Source organism: Saimiri boliviensis, chromosome 5 (genome assembly GCF_048565385.1).
Source record: "Saimiri boliviensis isolate mSaiBol1 chromosome 5, mSaiBol1.pri, whole genome shotgun sequence".
Classification (NCBI taxonomy): Eukaryota; Metazoa; Chordata; class Mammalia; order Primates; family Cebidae; genus Saimiri; species Saimiri boliviensis.
In genome coordinates this window covers 35307244-35326852 of record NC_133453.1, presented here as the reverse complement: position 1 = coordinate 35326852, position 19609 = coordinate 35307244, and the positions used below count along the sequence as shown (strand labels likewise).

Below are 19609 nucleotides of genomic sequence, written 5' to 3'. Positions count from 1 at the left end.
ATCAGTTCCATTTTATGGCTACTTTTAAGATACTTACAGAGTAGAAAGAGATATTAGTTAACTTTAAATCTAACATCAAAATATTGAAAGCTGAGCCTTGCCTTACAAACTAAGTTAGGGTTCATATTTTCCAATTACGTCTTTCTTCAAAAGAACTCTTCTATGAAAGAATATATACAGATAGAGGTAATATTATTATTGTTACTATTGTTTTTGAGACGGAGTTTTGTTCTTGTCACCCAGGCTGGAATGCAATGACATGATCTCTGCTCACTGCAACCTCCACCTCCTGGGTTCAGGCAGTTCTTCAGCCTCAGCCTCTCAAGTAGCTGGGATTACAGGCACATAGCACCGCACCCGACTAACTTTCATATTTTTAGTAGAAACGGGGTTTCACTATGTTGGCCAGGCTGGTCTTGAACTCCTGACCTCAGGTGATCCACCCAGCTTGGCCTCCCAATGTGCTGAGATTACAGACATGAGACACCATTCCTGACATATTATTTAAAATTCTCTTAAGGTTAGAATACAATCTAAAGTGTCAAAACTTGAGAGAACACAGAAACAATTTCACACATATATTTATTTGATACTTTAGATTAAGGAGGCCATAATTTCTGAAACTCTGAAACGAAAGGTCTAAGTATGAGATAGACATCATGCTTTTATAGAAGACTTCTTGCAGATTAATCATCTTTAACGATAGCTTTGGGTTTAAATTTCATTCTAGGAATAAATTCGAGTTCTATTAAATTGAGACATCTCAGAAATTAACCCTTAAAAATTTCCCTTATTCAAAATTGTTTTTACACTGATGAAAAACAAAACATACTTTTTAAAAACGAAAGTTGAGAGCTTTTGCCTTTAAATAACTGTTTCAAAATTAATATAGCTTATTAAGAATTAATATAACTCTTTTTATTGTTTAAGCCTCTCTTACCAGCTCTACCATGCATTAATTATTTTTCTTCTTTTGAATTTATACAATAAATGCTTGATTTTAAAAAAGCTACATAATTTAAGATCTTTATGGCACAATGGTAAAGTTTCTTACCCCCAGGGATAAAATAATTCTGTGATGTTCTCATTGTCTTTTCAGGGAAAACTTTATGTATTAGAAGAAGAATAATATGAAAAAAACCTAGTTATACTTTATGTCATGTGCAGCAGGTTTAGAATATAGAGAACATAAAAGAATATTACATGAGCTATAGAGGGTTAATGCTGTGTGTCCTTAATTTTAAATTTCAGATAAATACGATTTTAGCTTTGATCCTACATGGACTAATTCTTTTGTCACTCAACTAATTAATTCAGTATGCTAGAGAAAAGATGCTAATTTGGGCATCAAAGAAGTGATAATTTTTTTTTTGTTTAATCAGAGTTATAAAGATAAGTTTTACTCCCATTAGACTGGATCTGGAGCTCAATCATTTTATTCTTGTTTAGTGCACATGAATTCCATAGAAAATGTGCCCTGTTTCTCTTAACATCTGAAGATGGAACAATAAGATTTAGAATTCCCTTTAAAATGGTCCTTGGCAAGGTAATTGTTAAAAAAAAAAAAAGTCATTTCTTCATATTGTTCACATGTTCTTCTTGCACAACAAAGTAGGCACCATCATCTGTTGGTTGTGATCATGGAGTATATACAAATTGCACGTATGTTCATTTGTGCTGTAGAATGTAGAATGTAAGTTGTATTTGACATTTTATTAGAGACTGCAGATGAGGCCTCCAGCTTCCACAGAAGTGGCCCTTATTGGATTTATTTTCTTTGACATGAGTCAGTTTTTTCCTTTCTAGGCAGGTTGCTGAGATGACTTCATTTGCCTATGAATGGCAACTTGAGAGCTGTTTCCTGTGGGGACCATTTCCTTCTGCAGGATGAGTATGTGGCCAGTGTGGAGCAAGCCTGGGCCAACTGGGCCTGGGAAGGGCAGACAAACGGGGAACCTCCCACCGTTGATAGAAAGTTTAGCAGTTAGTATGATTTGGTCTCAAAACACTCTTTCCTTTCCTAATTTTTGGGTTTCCGAGTCAAAGGAGGTAGAGAAAGGGAAGGAAAGAGGAAGAAGGGGATGTTGTGGGGGCACAAATGCAAAGGCAGAATCTGGCTGTTGACTGAAGTCTGAATTCCAGCCATGTGATCTGTTTGAGTCAGTGTTACGGCTTTATGCATAGGCCATCAGTTGTGTCTATTTACTCAAATATCCTTCAGAAAAGCCCAAAGATCCACTTTAAAATAATAATCATAACAAGGAAGAAGACATACATTCTACTGCTTTGAAATAAGTAAACATTTAATAAAAAGAAAAGCTTGTTTAACTATTAAGAAAACACAAAAATGCAGAAAGATGTTTCTTTAATGCTCCTGTTAAATGTCTCTCCCAGCAATCGTGAGCATTTCATCTGAATCACTAAAGCTCTTGACTACCATGTTTTGAAGCCAGTGAGAGTGTATGAAAGCAATTAATCAAAGTTCGCTGCGCTCCTGAACAGTATTTCTTCTTCTGGAAAGCAGAGGGGTAGAATAACTTAAAACTCAGTGACAGTTAATAAGCTTTTTAGAGTCCCTGTGTGGATCTGAAAATCATACCTTATTAGTATCTTTATCTTTCTTGCTCACTCATTCACGCTTATTTTTATTTAATTTTAATTTCTGGCCTCTTTTTCATAAGTTTCCCTTTTTTTTTTCCTGACAGAGTGCTGCTTTAATAATCTCAGAGCACAGTTTTTATTTGCTACAAAAATGCTCAGCAAAAGCAACATCCAGTGTCTAACAAATCTCTCAACTGTTCTTACAGATCGTCCCTTCAGAGGTTCTCTGTTTTGTTTGTTTGGTTTTTAAAATATTGGTTATTGGTGATAAGCGTTCTGCTTTACTTTCTGGACCCTCTAGAATTATTTTTAATGTTTCTGATATTTCTAAATCCACTGCATTTCCTAGCCCCTCAGTATGGGAAAAGCAAATTAGCTCAAGGATTCCCAGCAGCTGAATTTAGCCAGAGAGCTGCTTAAGGCTCTCCCTAGCAGATGTTTTATCCACTTAGACAGAAGTCATAGAATGTTATAAGACCTCCCTGCTTTTTAATCCTAAAAATAAACACCAACGTATTTGAGATCTGAAGATTCCCTGATTCAGAATGAAAAAAACGCCATGACCACCAATTTCAGAGCCACATTCTAGGAATGAGTGACAACCCAGAGAAAAGTAGCTGCTAAAGCTTGGCTGGATAAAAAGGTTGACCTTAAAGGAAGTAGCAGATACAGATATCAGTGGGATTAAACAGGTTTGTTGTTTTCATATAGCTTGTCATCATCTTGGAAACGTATAAACATACCCAAGATAAATGTCTAAACAACATATCAAAATTTAAAATTTTAATTAGAAAACTTAATTTCAGGGTTTCAACTGCCTGACCCAGTTAGGATCAATTAGGAAGATTTTTAATATTGAGTTTGTCTTTCGTTATTAAAGCATCGGCTTACTCAGTCTCTACTTGTGTGCACATCCTACAAGGCAAATCCCTGTCTCCTTTTGCATGCCGCAGAACAGACTTAGAGTTTAAAACTCAGCCCTGCTGCTGTGAAAAGCATCCTGGGTTTTGTAGCATTTTGCCTCCCTCCTTAAAAGGTACAGGCATAGCCAAGGCAGTGTGAGGGACCAGAAATAGAATTAGAATATTTTTCCTTCTTAATTGAGATTGATTTGTAACAAACACAAATCTCTTTATTATTCTATCAATAATATTAACATAAAAGTGAGTTATGCCCTTAGGTATCCCCAAAAGGGGGTTGGGATGGGAATTCTAATTGGTCAATTTTCACTGAATTTTTATCAGACTCATTAAGTCTCAAGTACAATGGAACCATGTGAGATAAACAAGGAAAGACCTTTGTGACACAAATTTCAGAGAGAATCAAAAGCTGCAGTGCACAAAACCATATGAGATTACAATACATGGAAGTTAATTTCATCAGTATATGCATATGCTAATTCAGAACCCAATTTAGAATACATCAGACAACAGAAACCTTTTATAGGGTGGATTTCAGAATCAACTATGGAAATAATAGTAAAGGGGCTATGAACTTCTCTATCCCCATATTTTGCTTGAGCTATTTCAAACTGTATAATTTATAAAATGCTAAGGAACTATCATGCCTAGTTTGTAAGACAGCTAGTTACAGAGTGGACAACCCATTCTCCAAATCCAAAAAATACTCTGTGAATTTTGCAGGTTTTCACATGTGACATTTTGCCATGGATGTCAAACTTTAATGTTAGTGATGGATAGAGTTTGTAGTGTTTTTTCCAAATGCTCCATTGACACCCAGAGACTTCCTGATTGGAGAAGGCGATATACGGACTTTGTTTCAAAGTGTTCAGCTCTCTTTGGATTCATAGCAGATATTTGAAACAAGAGTGAATGAACTTTTTCCTTGACTGACTTTTTAGTTCTCACAGGCCGTTCATTGCTGAGGATCACTTTTGTATAGTGTGTGCACTAAGTGGATGTAGAAAGGTCGATGGTAATAATAAACTGCCCAGTGTGATGTGGGAAAAAAGTTGTACATAGACAGAATTTAGCCACTATAAGTGAATTAAATGACAGAGTAGACAGGAAAAATGCCAGAAGTCGACTATACATATTGTAAATTTGAATCATTCATCAGAGTATGTATTTGAGTCTAGGAGGAATTTGAATGTCATCATTACTTAGAAAACCCAAGGAAAGAAATAGAAACAGAAGAAAATATTTGCTGAAAAATTGGAAGAAAACTTCTAAGAATAATATTAAAATCTTTCTTATATAGAAAATGGATTCTGGGGACTTAATGTAAGGGGTTAGATATTTATCTGACAATTGATGTTAATGCTTCAATTTCATGTGAATAGGCTGTTGTGATGTCTACTGGCCACTCAGTAATGAATGAATTAATGAACAAACCATTACCAAATTCCACTTTTCGAGATGGCTGTTCACAATCTCCCTACCTAGGCAATATAACAACATTAGGAAGGTCTGTAGGGGATGTTTTTCTATAGCCCTCTCTAAGGTTCTTGTCTACCTTATGTAATTTAATCTTTGATTTCTTAAATTCTACTAAAAGATCTCATTTTATGGATAGAAACCATTTTTCTTATACATGCTGAACCACATTCACTGATAAATTAATTGCCTTGGAATTCCTGTACTTCCCCTTTACCAGCTTCTTAAACAAGCTAATTTCCTCTCCTAGGCTGCTGCTCTTTCTGAGTCTCCTTCCATCTGAGGCTAATCTCTTCAGAGACGCCATCTCTAGCCTCCTTCCTTATCAAGAACTTTCATCTCCTATGCCATTGTTCATTTACAGTAGCCAAAAGATGAAGACAACGCCAAATTTCCATCAGTGGATTAGTGGATAAACAAAATATGATTATATACATGCAATGGAATATTACTCAGCCTTAAAAGGGAATGAAATTCTGACATGCTGCAACATATATGAGTCCTGAGGACCTTCTTCTAGATGAATTAAGCCAGACACAAAAGAATAAATTTTCTATGATTCCACTTATATGAATTTCATATAGAATAGTCAAATTCATAGAGACAGAAAGTCAAATAGCAGTTACCAGGCACCAGAGGAAAGAGTGAGTGGGGAATTACTGTAGGGTGAGTACTCAGTTTCCATTTGAGATCATGAAAAATTCTGGACATGAATAGTGTTATGGTTTCTCACTGTGAATGTGCCTAATGCCACTGAAGTGTACACCAAAAAATAGCTAAAATGGTAAATTGTACTTTATGTATATTTTACCTTAATAAAGAGGGAAAAGAACTTACTCTTCTCTGTCCTTCATCTCTGACCTCTCACTCTCTTTTCCTAGCAGCAACCAAAACGTTCTGTGCTGTGAGCCAAATTGAAAACCTTCAGTACTCGACTGACTGCACCTGCAGCTATCTCCCTCCCAGCCAGCCATTACCCAGTCTGTAATGGTCGTATAAACACTTACACTTACCCACCATTCACTCTTCAGAGCATGCCTACATGACTTCTGCTCACACTACTCCATTGACCCTTGCCAAGGCTAGGAATGACTTTATATTGCCAAATCTAATGAATACCTTTCAGTCCTCACCTCATTGGGCGTCTCAGCAGCATTCCCATCTGTTGACCTTGTCCGTCTTCTTCCAGCACTCTTTAAATTCTTTTGCAACCACATTCTCTTTATTTCTCTCTTGTTTTTTCTCTCTGTTGTCTACCTGCCCTTCCCCCCTACCCCCCACCTCCATTCCTGTCTCTGACCTTTCAGTGTTACAGTTTCTCAGGACTTGAGCCTGGACCCATCTACTGCAATTTCCCAAAGACATATTACAACAATCATGTTTTAAATTGAATTTTTGATATCTCTTCGTTGACTCACCATTTTCAAATCACTATTTTCTCTTCTCAGTGGACACTTCTCTAGTCCAAGCCACTGTCATCTTGCACCCACTCCTGCAGGAGTTCCCCAGTCAGTTAAATTAGTGTTTTTAATTATGTTACTGCTTTTACTTGCTGCTTTTTATATCAGCACCAGGGTGGTCTTTTAAAAATATTCATCACGGCCGGGCACAGTGACTGGTTTTAAGCTCTTAATCCGGCACTTTGGGAGGGTTTCACATGTTGGCCAGGATGGTCAGGAGATCGAGACCATCCTGGCCAACACGTGAAACCCCATCTCTACTAAAAATACAAAACTTAGCTGGATGTGGCAGTGCATGCCTGTAATCCCAGCTACTCAGGAGGCTGAAGCAGGAGAGTCGCTTAAACCTGGGAGGGGAGGTTGCCATGAGCCAAGATTGCACCACTATCCTCCAGCCTGGTGACAGAGCTAGACTCTGTTTCAAATATATATATTCATCACATTGTATCACTTCTACTCAAAACACATGGTTCCTCTGCCATTTCTCCTCCACTAACTCTGTCTCCTGGTTTCCTCACCTAGCTTCTCCACACCTTGAATGACTAAGCAATGACCTCCCATCACTCTTAGATTAAATCAAAGCTTCTCTCACACCTGTGCCTGTTGGCTTTTCCATCTGCATCCTGGCAGAGTTTCCTCTCTCATCTCCCGGCTTCTGGCCTTCTTTCACGCTTTGAATGCACCAAGCCTTCCCCACACATGCCCTTTGCATTTGCTGTTTCCTTCACCCTCAAGACTTTCCTCCCACTCTTCACTTGTCTGGACCTTCTCAATCTTATATTCTCAGCTTAAATCTGTTTTTTCACTGGGGCATTTCCCAATCCATCAATTTCCTATTATTGTGTCTTTTAACATCTTTCATAGCACTTATCACAACTAACAATTACAGATTTATACTTGTTTTATAACTATCTCCTCTGTTAGAATGTAAATTTCATGAGGATAGTGTGTGGTTTTGTATGCCAATGTAATGTTAATCTTAAACAATTGCTTGTAATTTCTGGCACCTAGTAGATACCTAATAAATATTTTTTGAAAGAAAAAAGAGAGTGAGAGAGAAAGAGAGTAAGGAAAGAAAAAAGAATATCCATGAATCTGTTTCATATGACCTCTATACAAATGAACAGAAAAATGGACAGGTATTTTAAGCAAACTTATAATTCATGAACATCTAAATTTACATAAAGGGTATGTTGAAAGGTGATTTTTCCACTTTACAAAAAAGATCCATCATAAGATTCTTTAAACAGGCTTACTAGGTACATGTAAAATAAGATTTTATTGATTAAAACCATATGTTTGCACAGAAATTTTTAGGAAAATATCTTTTATATAAAGTAAGGTTGACCTCTAAGCAATTTCCTTAAGGCACCTAGCCCAGAATGGCTAACTCTCAAATTTCTAAGGTAACAGATAATGGGAGGCCTGGAATGCAATGCATATTTGAAACTCTAGAATGCAAAGTAGTAATTTTAGGCATTCAGGGTTTGTGACTCTTCTCACAAAAATAGCTAATGGGAAGATAAACCCCCAACTCCTCTTTCTATATCTCAGTGAAAGTAAGAGTGGCTGTGAAATGATCCCCACAAAGGCTGCTGCAGAAAGGTAAACAAAGGCTTGGAAAGTCACCAAATCCAGTCTTTCCTCCTTACTCTCTTGCCACCTCCACTACTGCCACTACTGATAATTAAGTTGTTTTACTGCAAAATGAAAAGGAATTCAGTGTGTTAATAAATAAAAAGCAGTTAACTCCTCTGAGTCTCAATTTCCTTGTCTTAACAATGTGAGAATTTGAGGGGTTTTTTAAAGATTGTTTTTTAATGCTGTTCTTGAGCCTACCTAAACTTTACAAAACAAGGCAATTTGTAATCCTTTTCTCTGGCTAATAATATGAATTTCACAGCTATTTCTGTCCTTCTTATTGGAAACTTTAATGAAGGATTATGAACTTTAAATCAAAGCGTTTATAATATTTGTAGAATTGCTTCATTTGACTGTTATTGGTGGTTCTTGCTAAGAAGAAAATACCTGGCAGAATTTACTTGCAACTAACATTTTTTTCTTACCAAACATATTCCACTGTGATGGAAGCATAGTGAGCTATTGCTGAACTGCAGTATAGGTGAACCATTTAAGCGACCAGAACCAAAAATAATTTATAGGGTGTGGTAATAAAGATCAAGGTAGGCTGGGAAATAGGTTAGTTTTACCCTTCAAAAACAACACTGCTTTTATCTCAAAAATCCCCAAACCTGCAAATTTAGAAGAAAATATATGGGACATGGGAAAAAAAGAAAAAAACAAAAAACAAAACAAACCTAATACCTAAAGCCTTTGGCAAGATTTTTGTCCTCATCAACCACCTGAAGCATTATTGCTACCCTGACTCCCAACTGTGTTGAATATTTTGCCCAAACATTACTATATTTAATGATATTTTGAGCAAAATTTATCTAAGTGATGTACTGATCTATTAACTTCTCACATAAACATACATGAGAGCATTGAATAAGGTGTTCAATAAGGTCTCTTGTGGCACTGTTGTATAATTCCAGGAGTTTATCCTTAAGTACCATTGACACTAGGGCTCAGGAAGCCTGCTTAGGAGATTAGTCAGCTTTTATTTATATATTAATGATAATCTTTTAGTTTCTTTCTCTCTATTGCATTAATAGGTCATTATAATTAGTCTTGAATATTTGTCTAAATAATAAAGAAAATTTTCAAATTACGTGTGCTTAGGCTGGCCTTTCCCTCCCCGACCTTCTATCGACACCTACAAAGGGAATCAGTATCTCATCACAGGAGGGCCTGACATACTCATTGTAAAGAAAGTCCCGGCTGGGCGCAGTGGCTTACCTCTGTAATCCTAGCACTTTGGGATGCCAAGGTGGGCAGATCACTTGGGGTCAGAAGTTCAAGATATGTCTGGTCAACATAGTGAAACCCAGTCTTTACTAAAAATACAAAAATTAGCCAGGCATGGTAGTGTGCACTTGTAATCTCAGCTACTCAGGAGGCTGAGGCAGGAGAATCACTTGAGCCCCCAGTGGTGGAGATTTCAGTGAACCAATATCACACCACCTGCATCCCAGTCTGGATAAGAGGGTGAGACTCTGTCTCAAAAAATAAATAAATAAATAAATAAAGTCCTAACTCTAAGCAACCTGAATAATAGAAAAATCACAAAACAAGCTGTTTCTTTCTCAGACTTTCGTAAAAGCACATGATATTGTACACGATACATGATAAATATGAGTGAAAAGAAGAAAGGAAGGAAAGGAAGAAGAAAGAAAAGGGGAAATTTCCTAACGGCATTATTTTTCTGCTTTCATTATCTTATTTTAGTTCCATTTTATGCAAACTGATCTTGACTTACTTAGAATAAAGAAGTGTGACTTAATGAGCGCATCCCATAAATATCTTAGCTTTACCGCAAAAACAATGTGATTATTGTTAACAACCTTCTTCTCCTTCATGTTTCACTAGATTTGGAAAGAAGAAAGAGGATAAGGGTGGAAAGGCTGAGCAGAAAGGTGCTCTGAAGCATGGTGGCCTGAGAGAAGAAGAGCTGGAGAAAATGAAAGAAGAGCGTGAGAGGTGAGCAGAAGTGCTGAGCTCTTCATTTTCTTTACTCTTTGGTCTGTGTTTAATTTGGATATTGCAAGAGTCAACTGGAGAAATTTCATTTTAAGAAGTATAGAGGTTGACTGATCCAGAAGGAAAGGTATCTGACACAAAAAGAACCTACTTCCCTCTCTGGGAAATTTTTATTCTATTTTGAGAAGAAATAACTTCATGTTTTTACTATATCAGTGCCTGTAATTCCATAACACATTACCACCTGTTTTGACCATAAAAATGCATATTTTCTCTCTTTTTTTAAAGAAAGGTCATTTGGATATTGATGTTTAGAACTATCCAGTTCCCATAGTCTGTTCCTAATTTTGGTCAAGCTGTTGTATACCTTCTTAATTTTATTCTGTGCAATCCTTGTGGGTCCTGTAATTTGAGGAGTGCATGTCCTTCATTCTTTAAAAAGACACTGTCTCTTATTAGGCTATCAGCAAGCTCAAGAGTATGTTGCCCATCTGTTAAAGGGCCAGCTTCATTTGCTGGAATAATGCCGGTTTGTAAGAGCTGAATTTCTGTTTGAGGAGCTTAATGTTCCGTTTGGGCAAGAGGTCCTTCACATGTCTTCGATGTTAACTCTGGCACTTATCACAAGTGAATGTGTAAATGTCTGATTTTCAAACATGTAATTGAATGTTCATATTTCTCCTGAAAATTCTTTGCCTTCACAACTAAATGAAGCTTGGAGAAAGACTGAGATTATGACAAAACCAGCATATAATTTTAAGTATTTGATTCTGACTTCATCATGTATATACTCAAATTCATATGAATTTTCACTTGCTTATTAGTTACATTAGTTCTTACAGTTTCTAAAGATTCCATTCTTGTTTTGATTTTACTTCAGTATGTGTACTACGAAAATCACATCTATTCATTGTGTTTTCTAGCATGGAGTGGTCTAAGAGTCTCTGCTGTTAACCTTTAATCCCTATTTTGTAGTCTATTCCCATGGAGAGGCTGACTTTTTCAATAGCAAGAAAAAAAAAGCTCTTTAGTCCTTTCTCATTTTTGAGAGGTTGATAAGCTGAGTTCTGAGGTCACTGGAGCAGTTAAAAGGAAATCAAGTGTTTTACATTGTTGTTGACTATTCACCTGACAGAGCTACCCCAAAGACACAAAAGATATTCTCCATCATCAGCTAAGATTCAGTAATCCTGTAATGTAAAATGTAATCCAGGCTGAGATTTTAATGCATATATTGGCAAAGGCATATATGTGGGGAGCCTACATCATAGATCTTTTCTGCTCCCTCTACTTCTCCTACTGAGGCTACATCCCATGGCTCATCTTCAGGAAACTGAACTGTTCGCTAGAATGCAGACTTGACATTTTTTGTAGCTCAGTACTTGCTTGGGACAGGGGAAAAATCTCTTATGAGCTGGGGAACTGTGTGCCAGCTAGGAAATTGATAATCCATAAAATAAGGTGAGTTGTCTTTAGGCAAGAGTTCATTTCCTTTCTGGTTTTGCCTTTAGGAGGCAGGTGCCTGAGGGAGTCTTGTTCTTAAAAGCCGAGCTGTAAATTCACTTCAGCTGGCTGTATAGGCTTCAGATCCAATTTTCTTAAAATATGTCTGGTCAAAATAGTGAAAGAACTACACTATTAGCTTCTAGTTAGGCCACTTCCCACACATGAACACATAAAACACATCTGATTGGGGTTTCCTAGAGACAACATTATCTCAATCATGTACTAGAGAAAGAAGCTGAGGAGTTGATTTTATGGTTGGGTGCTATAGAATTAATGACCAAGGGCATTTCAACAACTCAGGGGCTAAGAACCACGGATGGTGGAGGTGGAGGCTGAACATCTGGCATTGCTCCTAACCCTGGAGTCCTGATCCTTAGTTCTCCATCATCTATAGAAAAGCAATTCACAACTCTTAAAGAACTCACTGAGTATATCACTCTTCATGATATGTCATGAAAAAAATAGAATAAAGTAAGAAATAGTGATAAAAGCTATTGTACTTTCTCCTAATACATTTGAAATATGTTGCTTTGATGTGATTCAAGCTGTCTTATTGCTTACTCATTTCATCCTGTCATAGGTATCATAATAGATTTACATTCGTATATCTCGTTTTCAAAATATTTAATGCACTTAAATATATACTGTACAGAACTGGAGCCAGCTTGTACCAGCTTATGGGAACTAATTGTTAAACCTTCAAGAATTTTGTAAGCTGGTTGATAAGCCATTGGCAGGTTGAAATTGGCTATGGTGGGTATATTTATAGCACAGTTTTTACAAAGACCTAGTTTACCAGCTGCAGGTCTGTGACAGCTATCTTTAGTGCATATCCAGGAGACAGTTATCCAAAGTAGAGGCAAAAAAAAAATCCAAATTCAACCACATGATTTCTTATAGCAGAGTTTCTCAAAATGTGGTCCAGGGACCAATTGCTTCAGAATGAATCATTAAAAGACCTTGTTAAAAATGAAGATTCCTGTGTCCCATCCCAGAATCAGAACCTTGGGAGTTGGAGCCCAGGAATCTGTGTTTCATATGCAAGCCCAAGGTGATTTGTCAGCAGTCTAAAGTCTGAGAACCACTGACTTGGAGGAACAGAATTTGGTTAGAACATAAAACAATTCTTATTTAGTGAAAAGTGATACACAGGATTTTTTTCTCAAAAGGGCTGAGTGGCCCAATGTACAAATATTGTACTCATTCCTCACGTGCCTTCTCTGAAATTTCTTTTCTGTTCTCTTTTTTGTTTATTTGTTTTTTGTTTTTGAGATGAAGTCTCTCTGTGTCACCAGGCTGGAGTGCAGTGGCACAATCTCGACTCACTGCAACCTCTGCCTCCCTAGTTCAAGCGATTTTCCTGCCTGAGCCTCCCAAATAGCTGATACTACAGGTGCATGCCACCACACCTGGCTAAATTTTGTAATTTTAGTAGAAATGAGGTTTCACCATATTGGTCAGGATGGTCCTGTTCTCTTGACTTCATGATCTACCCATCTCAGCCTCCCAAAATGCTGGGATTACAGGTGAGCCTCCGTGCCTGGCCCGAAATATCTTTTCTTACTGGTATAATCTTTTGTAAACAAATTAGAAACTCTAACCAGTGCTCCCTCAACTAAGGGAATCACTTTCCCTCAGCATCCCTCATGCAAGCAAAACTTACTAAAGCAATATCAGTACATTAAGAAAATTTTGGAAACATAAAAAGTATAAAGACTGTTAAAACCATATATAACTGTACCATAATCCCATAACCACTGCTAATATTTTACAATCTTTTTTCCTATGCTTATACAGTTGGCTTTGCATCCATGGATTCCACATCTGTGGATTCAACCAACCGCAGTTTGGAAATATTTTCCCAAAAGCAAAATTTAAATTTGCTTTGCCAAGTACTGCATTGAATCTATGCAAATGAAGTGATGCGTAGGCACTATAATAGGTATTATAAATAATCCAGAGATGATTTAAAGTATCTGAGAGGATGTACATAAGTTATATGCAAATATTACTCCATTTTATAACAGGGAGTTGAGCATTTACAGATTGTAATATCCACAGGGCGTCCTAGAACTAGCTAATCCCCCATGAATACAAAAGGACAACTCTATGTTCTTTGAACACTTGATATTCAAAACCTGCATCTGTAACATCTTACTCTTTTCATAGCATTATATGTTGAACATTTTCCCCATGTTATTAATGTTTTTAAAATATATCATGTTGATCACTGCCTAATATTCTATGAGATCAATATGGAATAAATCATTTACCTTCCATTTTCAAACATTTAGTCTATATAATTTTTCTCTTTTTTTCTTTCCTTTTTAAAAAAAAAAAAATAGAGACAAGGTCTCTCACTGTGTTATACAGGCTGGTCTCATTTTGCAGGTGGGCTCAAGTGATCCACCCACCTCAGCCTCCCCAGTGCTGGGATTACAGGCGGGAGCTACCATGCCCAGACTGTTTCCATTTTTCACTGTTTCAAAGAAGACTTGGATGAATATCCAGGTACAAATGTCTTTATAAGTTACCTCCTAAATCATATAATTCCTATTGAAGGTATAATTTCCTTGTAATTGTTTAGGAGTAATCTAACCTCAATTCTAAATTTTAGGGTTTTATATTATCTCTCCCCATTTGTCTGGTTGTTTTTTTTGTTTGTTTGTTTGTTTGTTTGTTTTTTGCTGATTTTCATATCTCATTTTAACGTATCTACATATCTAATTCCTGATCTGGAACCATTTTGGTGTTATATATGGATAGTTTATTTATAGCTCCACATATTGAAAGAGTCAAGAAAGCTATAAAAAATGAGTTGGGCTACTACATTTGATAGCAGAAATGCAGAGTCTAGAACACTGGTTCTCAATGGGAGGGGGCAATTTTAGTACAAGGGGCATTTGGCTATGTCTGGAGATATTTTGATTGTCATAACTTGGAAAGAGGGGTGGCCAGTTATTGCCTTTTACTGGTAGAGGCTAGGAATGTAGCTACAAATCTTACAATGCACAGGACAGCCACCCTTCCCCACAACATGAATCATCCAACCCAAAATGTCAATAGTACAGAGTTTGAGAAACCCTTTTACAGTCTCCAGCATACACAAAGAGCAAGGTACCCTACTAGATATCAGACTTGCATTGTGTCAAATTTCCAATGGATAATGCAGAGAAATCTAGATCAGCGGACATTACCCTAGAAAGATTATTAGCTATTTGAGAATGGTACCCAAAGATTACCGATGAATCTCCCATCGATATAAGCTCGCAGAATATTTTTTTTCTTTGAAATTTATTTTTAACCTTGGCCTGCGGAGCACTGGCGTTAGTGATGGTGACCTGTTGATCAGATTGTGGAGGCCACAAAACTTCAGGGGTTGATAATATGTCCAATGACAGAATCATGAGGAGCAATGGACTGAATTAAACATAAATAAAGTTAATAGAAACAAATGTAAAGTCTTGAATTTAGGTCCAAAAATGAACTACACATACACAGGATGTGGAAGGTTTGATTTAATACCAAGTATATGAAAAATTTGCCTGATGGTTTTAGTTGAGTGTAAGTTTAGCATGAGTCAACATGTGGATATGCCTGCCAAAAACTTAATCTGGTCCTAAGCTACATTACTGGAATTTCATGTACAGAATAAAGGAAGCAACTATAATTTTAATTTTACACTGCTCAGATCACACCTGGAGTATCCTATGCCTCTCTTTCACACAGAGAATGGTGGTACTAAATCCAAGTCTTATTAAAAATGTTGAAAGACCTGAGAATACATAACTTCTAGAGTCAAGACTTTGTGGATTTCTCATGCTTGAAGAACTGTCACATAGGAGAGAGAATAGATCTGTTTTATAGCATCTGTTTTATTCCATTCTACACTGTCAGTCTATTTGCTTATTCATCCATTCATTTATTTTATTGAGAACAAATTATTTACTTTAATATTTATTTTCTTATTTATTTTATCTTCTTATTTGTATATTTGTCTCTTTATTTTGGGGATGGAGTCTCACTCTGTCACCAGGCTGGAGTGCAGTGGCATGATCTCAGCTCACTGCAACCTCTGCCCACTAGGTTCAAGTGATCTTCCTGCCTCTGCTTCCTGAGTAACTGGGTCTAAAGCATGTACCACCACACCCAGCTAATTTTTTTGCACTTTTAGTGGAGATGGGGTTTCACCATATTGGCCGGGATGGTCTCAATCTCTTGACATCATGATCCACCCACCTTGGCCTCCCAAAGTGCTGGGATTACAGGCGTGAGCCACTGTGCCCGGCCAGTCTCTTGAAGATACTAATGGAGCATTATTTTAAGAGAGCTAGTCTTCAGCTTAATGGAAGAGAAAAGTCCTTAAAATTAGAGTGCACTATGAGGCAGTGAGTTTATTGACACTGGAACTGTTGAATGAGAAGCTAATGAAATGACTACATTTAGAAAGCATTAGTTCATCATATAAATATTGGACTAGATCAGAGTTTTATAAATTTCAGTTGCTGATCTATTTCCTTTATTGTCTTAATTATATTTATCAAATAAATAAAATATTATAAAATACATAGCCGTGTAAGTTAGCTTATCTAATTAAGTACATTAAGCCAACATAGCACCTAATATCTTCTTGTGTATCTTCAATGCTACTTTGTCCTTAGATGATCTCTATGGTTCTTTCCAGATATTCTAGTATGAGAAATATCTAAATATCTTAAGTATGGAAGCATTACTTTTAATTTTCTAGAGCAATCTTTCTTGAATTTACCGTGGCATTGGTTTATGGTAGTGCATATACATTCTTACCTCGGCGTATATGCCCAAGTTTCTTTCTCAAGATTGTGGGGGAGGATTTTCTTAATCTCATATAAGAGATTTCTGAGCTTAAGATGTGTTCCCTCCTGTTTTTTTTTTAATGCAATGAAGCCCTGAATTAAATAAACTCATCATTTTGTTCATGCGTCAGTGAAATTAGCCATAATAAAAGATTAACTCCAAAGACCCATACTCACTGCTAGAGATATGAACTGAATATTATATTCAAAGATGATTTCTCCCAGTATTTTTTAAACTCAATTAAATTAACATTTTTCACACCTTTAGATTGCGTAAATTAGCATCATGAGCTGAAAGCAAGAGATCGTCTTAATATGTCAGTAAATATATATAGTTGTTATTTAATTCCAAGATGTAAGTTTGTAAACTTTTACAAAGTATGAAGTTAATCAGAATCTTGGGCTGTAAAATACCAACTAAATACTTGTATTCTTAATACTGTCTCAAATATCCAGTTGATATTGGTTAAAAGAAAAATATGTCCCCCTCCTCATCATTAGTTTAGTGTCTCTATCCTGGGAAAAATATCTCCGCTGACACCAAAGACTGTCTTCCATTAAAGTCCCATATTACTGACCCTGAAATAAAACTTCAATAAATGAAGTTTTCTACTAAAATTGCAAAGAAAAAAATTTTTAATACTGTGAGTTATGTGCTCCAAAATCTTCTGTTACTCTCAGCCGTATCAGAGTTTATTTTGCAGGAAGCTCATTTGTTATATTAATTAAACATTGCTTTTGTAGATCTTACTAGAATCTTAGAAGGATACATGAGGAGATGGGAGGAAAAAAAAGAGCCAAACTCTTCAGCTTCAGCACTGAGAAATATGAAAACATATGGCTCTGTTTTCAACAACTAGCCTGAACGGAATGTCTAAGTGAGAGTGAAGCTAAGATTTAGGAAAGTCAATCGGTTTCAGTGTCTGAATTCAAGGTTCTTAGTTTTCTTTCCTTTTGGGAAGCCTTCCAAGAACTGCAGAGACTTCTCCCTTGCCTTATCAGCTGAGCTGCTTGTGGCCTGTTCCCTTTAGTTTAAATCAATACATGTGTTTTTGATATTTGGCAAACCAAGATTTAATTATGCAGCTGCAAGTTCCCCACATAAACGAAATGCATCTTAGAGATATAAAAACATTCAGAAACCATTTATAGTTTGAGAATTCAAGTGGGTGAAAATCTATTCCCAACCTCTCAGCATTTTATTTAATTATGGAGGATTTTTATGTTACTGGAAATTGAAATGAAATCCAGAATAAGACTAGAGTTTATCCAACATTTCTTCATATTGAAAAATGAAGATGCTTATTAGAGTCTAAGAAGGAAAAGGAAAGTATTACATTCTGGAATTAATATTTTGGTTGTAATCTACATACATATAACACTCCTAAATATATATAGCAACAAGTGAATTTATAGGATTTTGTCATTATTGTCTACTCCAAAAAAGATATATTAAGGAAACCAGAAGGTTGATTTCTTTAATTTGCCAAGAAATTCTCAATAATTAATTATTTACTGAACTTAATAACTTTGGCACTATTTAAACTGTTGAAAACACCCCTGTTTTGGCATGATTACATACACATGATTAATTCAGCATGGTTTTACTCGTCACTGAATATCCCTATCTTTTGCAGTGGAATTTTCTAGGTCCTGTGGTTTGGGTAAAATAAAATGTTGGAATGATTCCCAGTTTTAATAGTCCCAATTTATTATTACTACTGAACCCTGATCAGATCATGGACTGGATTAGATCCCAGTTTTTCAAAATGCCCCAATTTATAGCTCCCTCAGAATACTGATAAAAATGTGTATTTTAATAAGGCTTTGGTTGGCTAAAAAAGATCCAGTTAATTACTTTTAGATTCTTATTAGATCATCACTGCATGGAAGTTATGAAAAATCTTACTAGATGGTGTTTCTCAGGACAAGGTCATGTTCTCATTTCATGCTGACAGAAAGAAGCTGTCAGATTTCTGTTTTTTGTAGTACTAACTAACTCAGTGAATGAAAAGAGATCTTTCTGTATCCCAGTGACTTCTATTGATGCTTGTGTTAAGGTAAGAATAGCCATCTTTCCTAGAATGAGGATTAAAAACAGAGCGAGAGAAAGAACACAAACACAATAGCATGGTGGCCATACACCCCCACTACTCTTTCTTTGGGGGCCATTTTTCAAAATTTGCCTCTGATTTAGTGGAGTCAGAGATTGAGACACAGTCAGGGATGAAGGTAGCTTTAGTATCTATACATTTATTTGATCTCTGTAACACCTATCTTCTCAGAAATGCTTTCAGTCACCAACAAAACTTGGCACATCACTGTATTTCTATAGACCAGAGATGGAAACACCTACATCCTAATGCCATGCCAGCATTTTTTATGAGCCAAAATCCTTTTATGGAACTTGAATCAATGTTAGAAGTGCTGTATTAGCAACTGCTTGTCAGCCGAGCTGGATTAATACATAAAATGAATCACTTGACTGGCATCCTTTCCAACAGTCATTTAGGCAAACTTCTATAAAGTATACCGGCTCTTTACAAATTGTTTTAAATAATTTTAAATATTTTTAAAGAATTCATGGACCCTGAAGTGATGTATTACTTTATTGTATGTAGTTGTAGGGCTGTTGGAATACATTCTGAAAAGGAATTATACTGAATTACCTGGAATGATTCCACAGAAATGTTTAGAGTATCTGACCTGATAAAAATGTAGAAAGAAATTTTAAATGTTGCTGATTCAGGATATTTGGTTGTAATATAGCATATTAAACAAATAAATAGGTATTTAATATAATCCACAGTCTTTTGTAATTCAGTGGATTTTATACCAGAGGATACCAGAGCTGTATCTTGGAGATATAGGTTGAACATCACTTATGCTTGGAACCAGAAGTGTTTCAGACTTCAATTTTTTTTTTATTTTGGCATATTTGCATTATGTTTGCCAGTTGAGCATTCCTAATCTGAAAATCCAAAATCAGAAACATTCGAATGAGCATTTCCTTTGAGTGTCATGGCAACCCTCAAAAAGTTTCAGATTTTGGATTTTCAGATTTGGGATGCTCAACCTATATAGATAAATTTGCTTTGATGGGGATTAAATACAGCAGTGGCAGATTTTGAGAAGAGCAATTTCTGTGAAAGCTTTGGGGAACTGTAAGTAGGTAGAGGCCATTTGGTGACTAGAATTTAGAAATGAGCAT

The 19609-nt window shown here is 36.2% G+C and overlaps 1 protein-coding gene across 5 annotated transcripts in view; it reads left to right on the top strand.

The window, feature by feature from the left end:
- PARD3B (par-3 family cell polarity regulator beta) overlaps positions 1-19609 on the top strand; it is a 1103682-nt gene that overhangs the window by 849662 nt on the left and 234411 nt on the right. For all 5 annotated transcript variants that reach the window (XM_074399193.1, XM_003925625.4, XM_074399194.1 and 2 more), the window contains one exon: positions 9947-10057. In XM_074399193.1, the coding sequence (XP_074255294.1) occupies positions 9947-10057 (111 nt within the window). The remainder of the gene's footprint in view (positions 1-9946; positions 10058-19609) is intronic.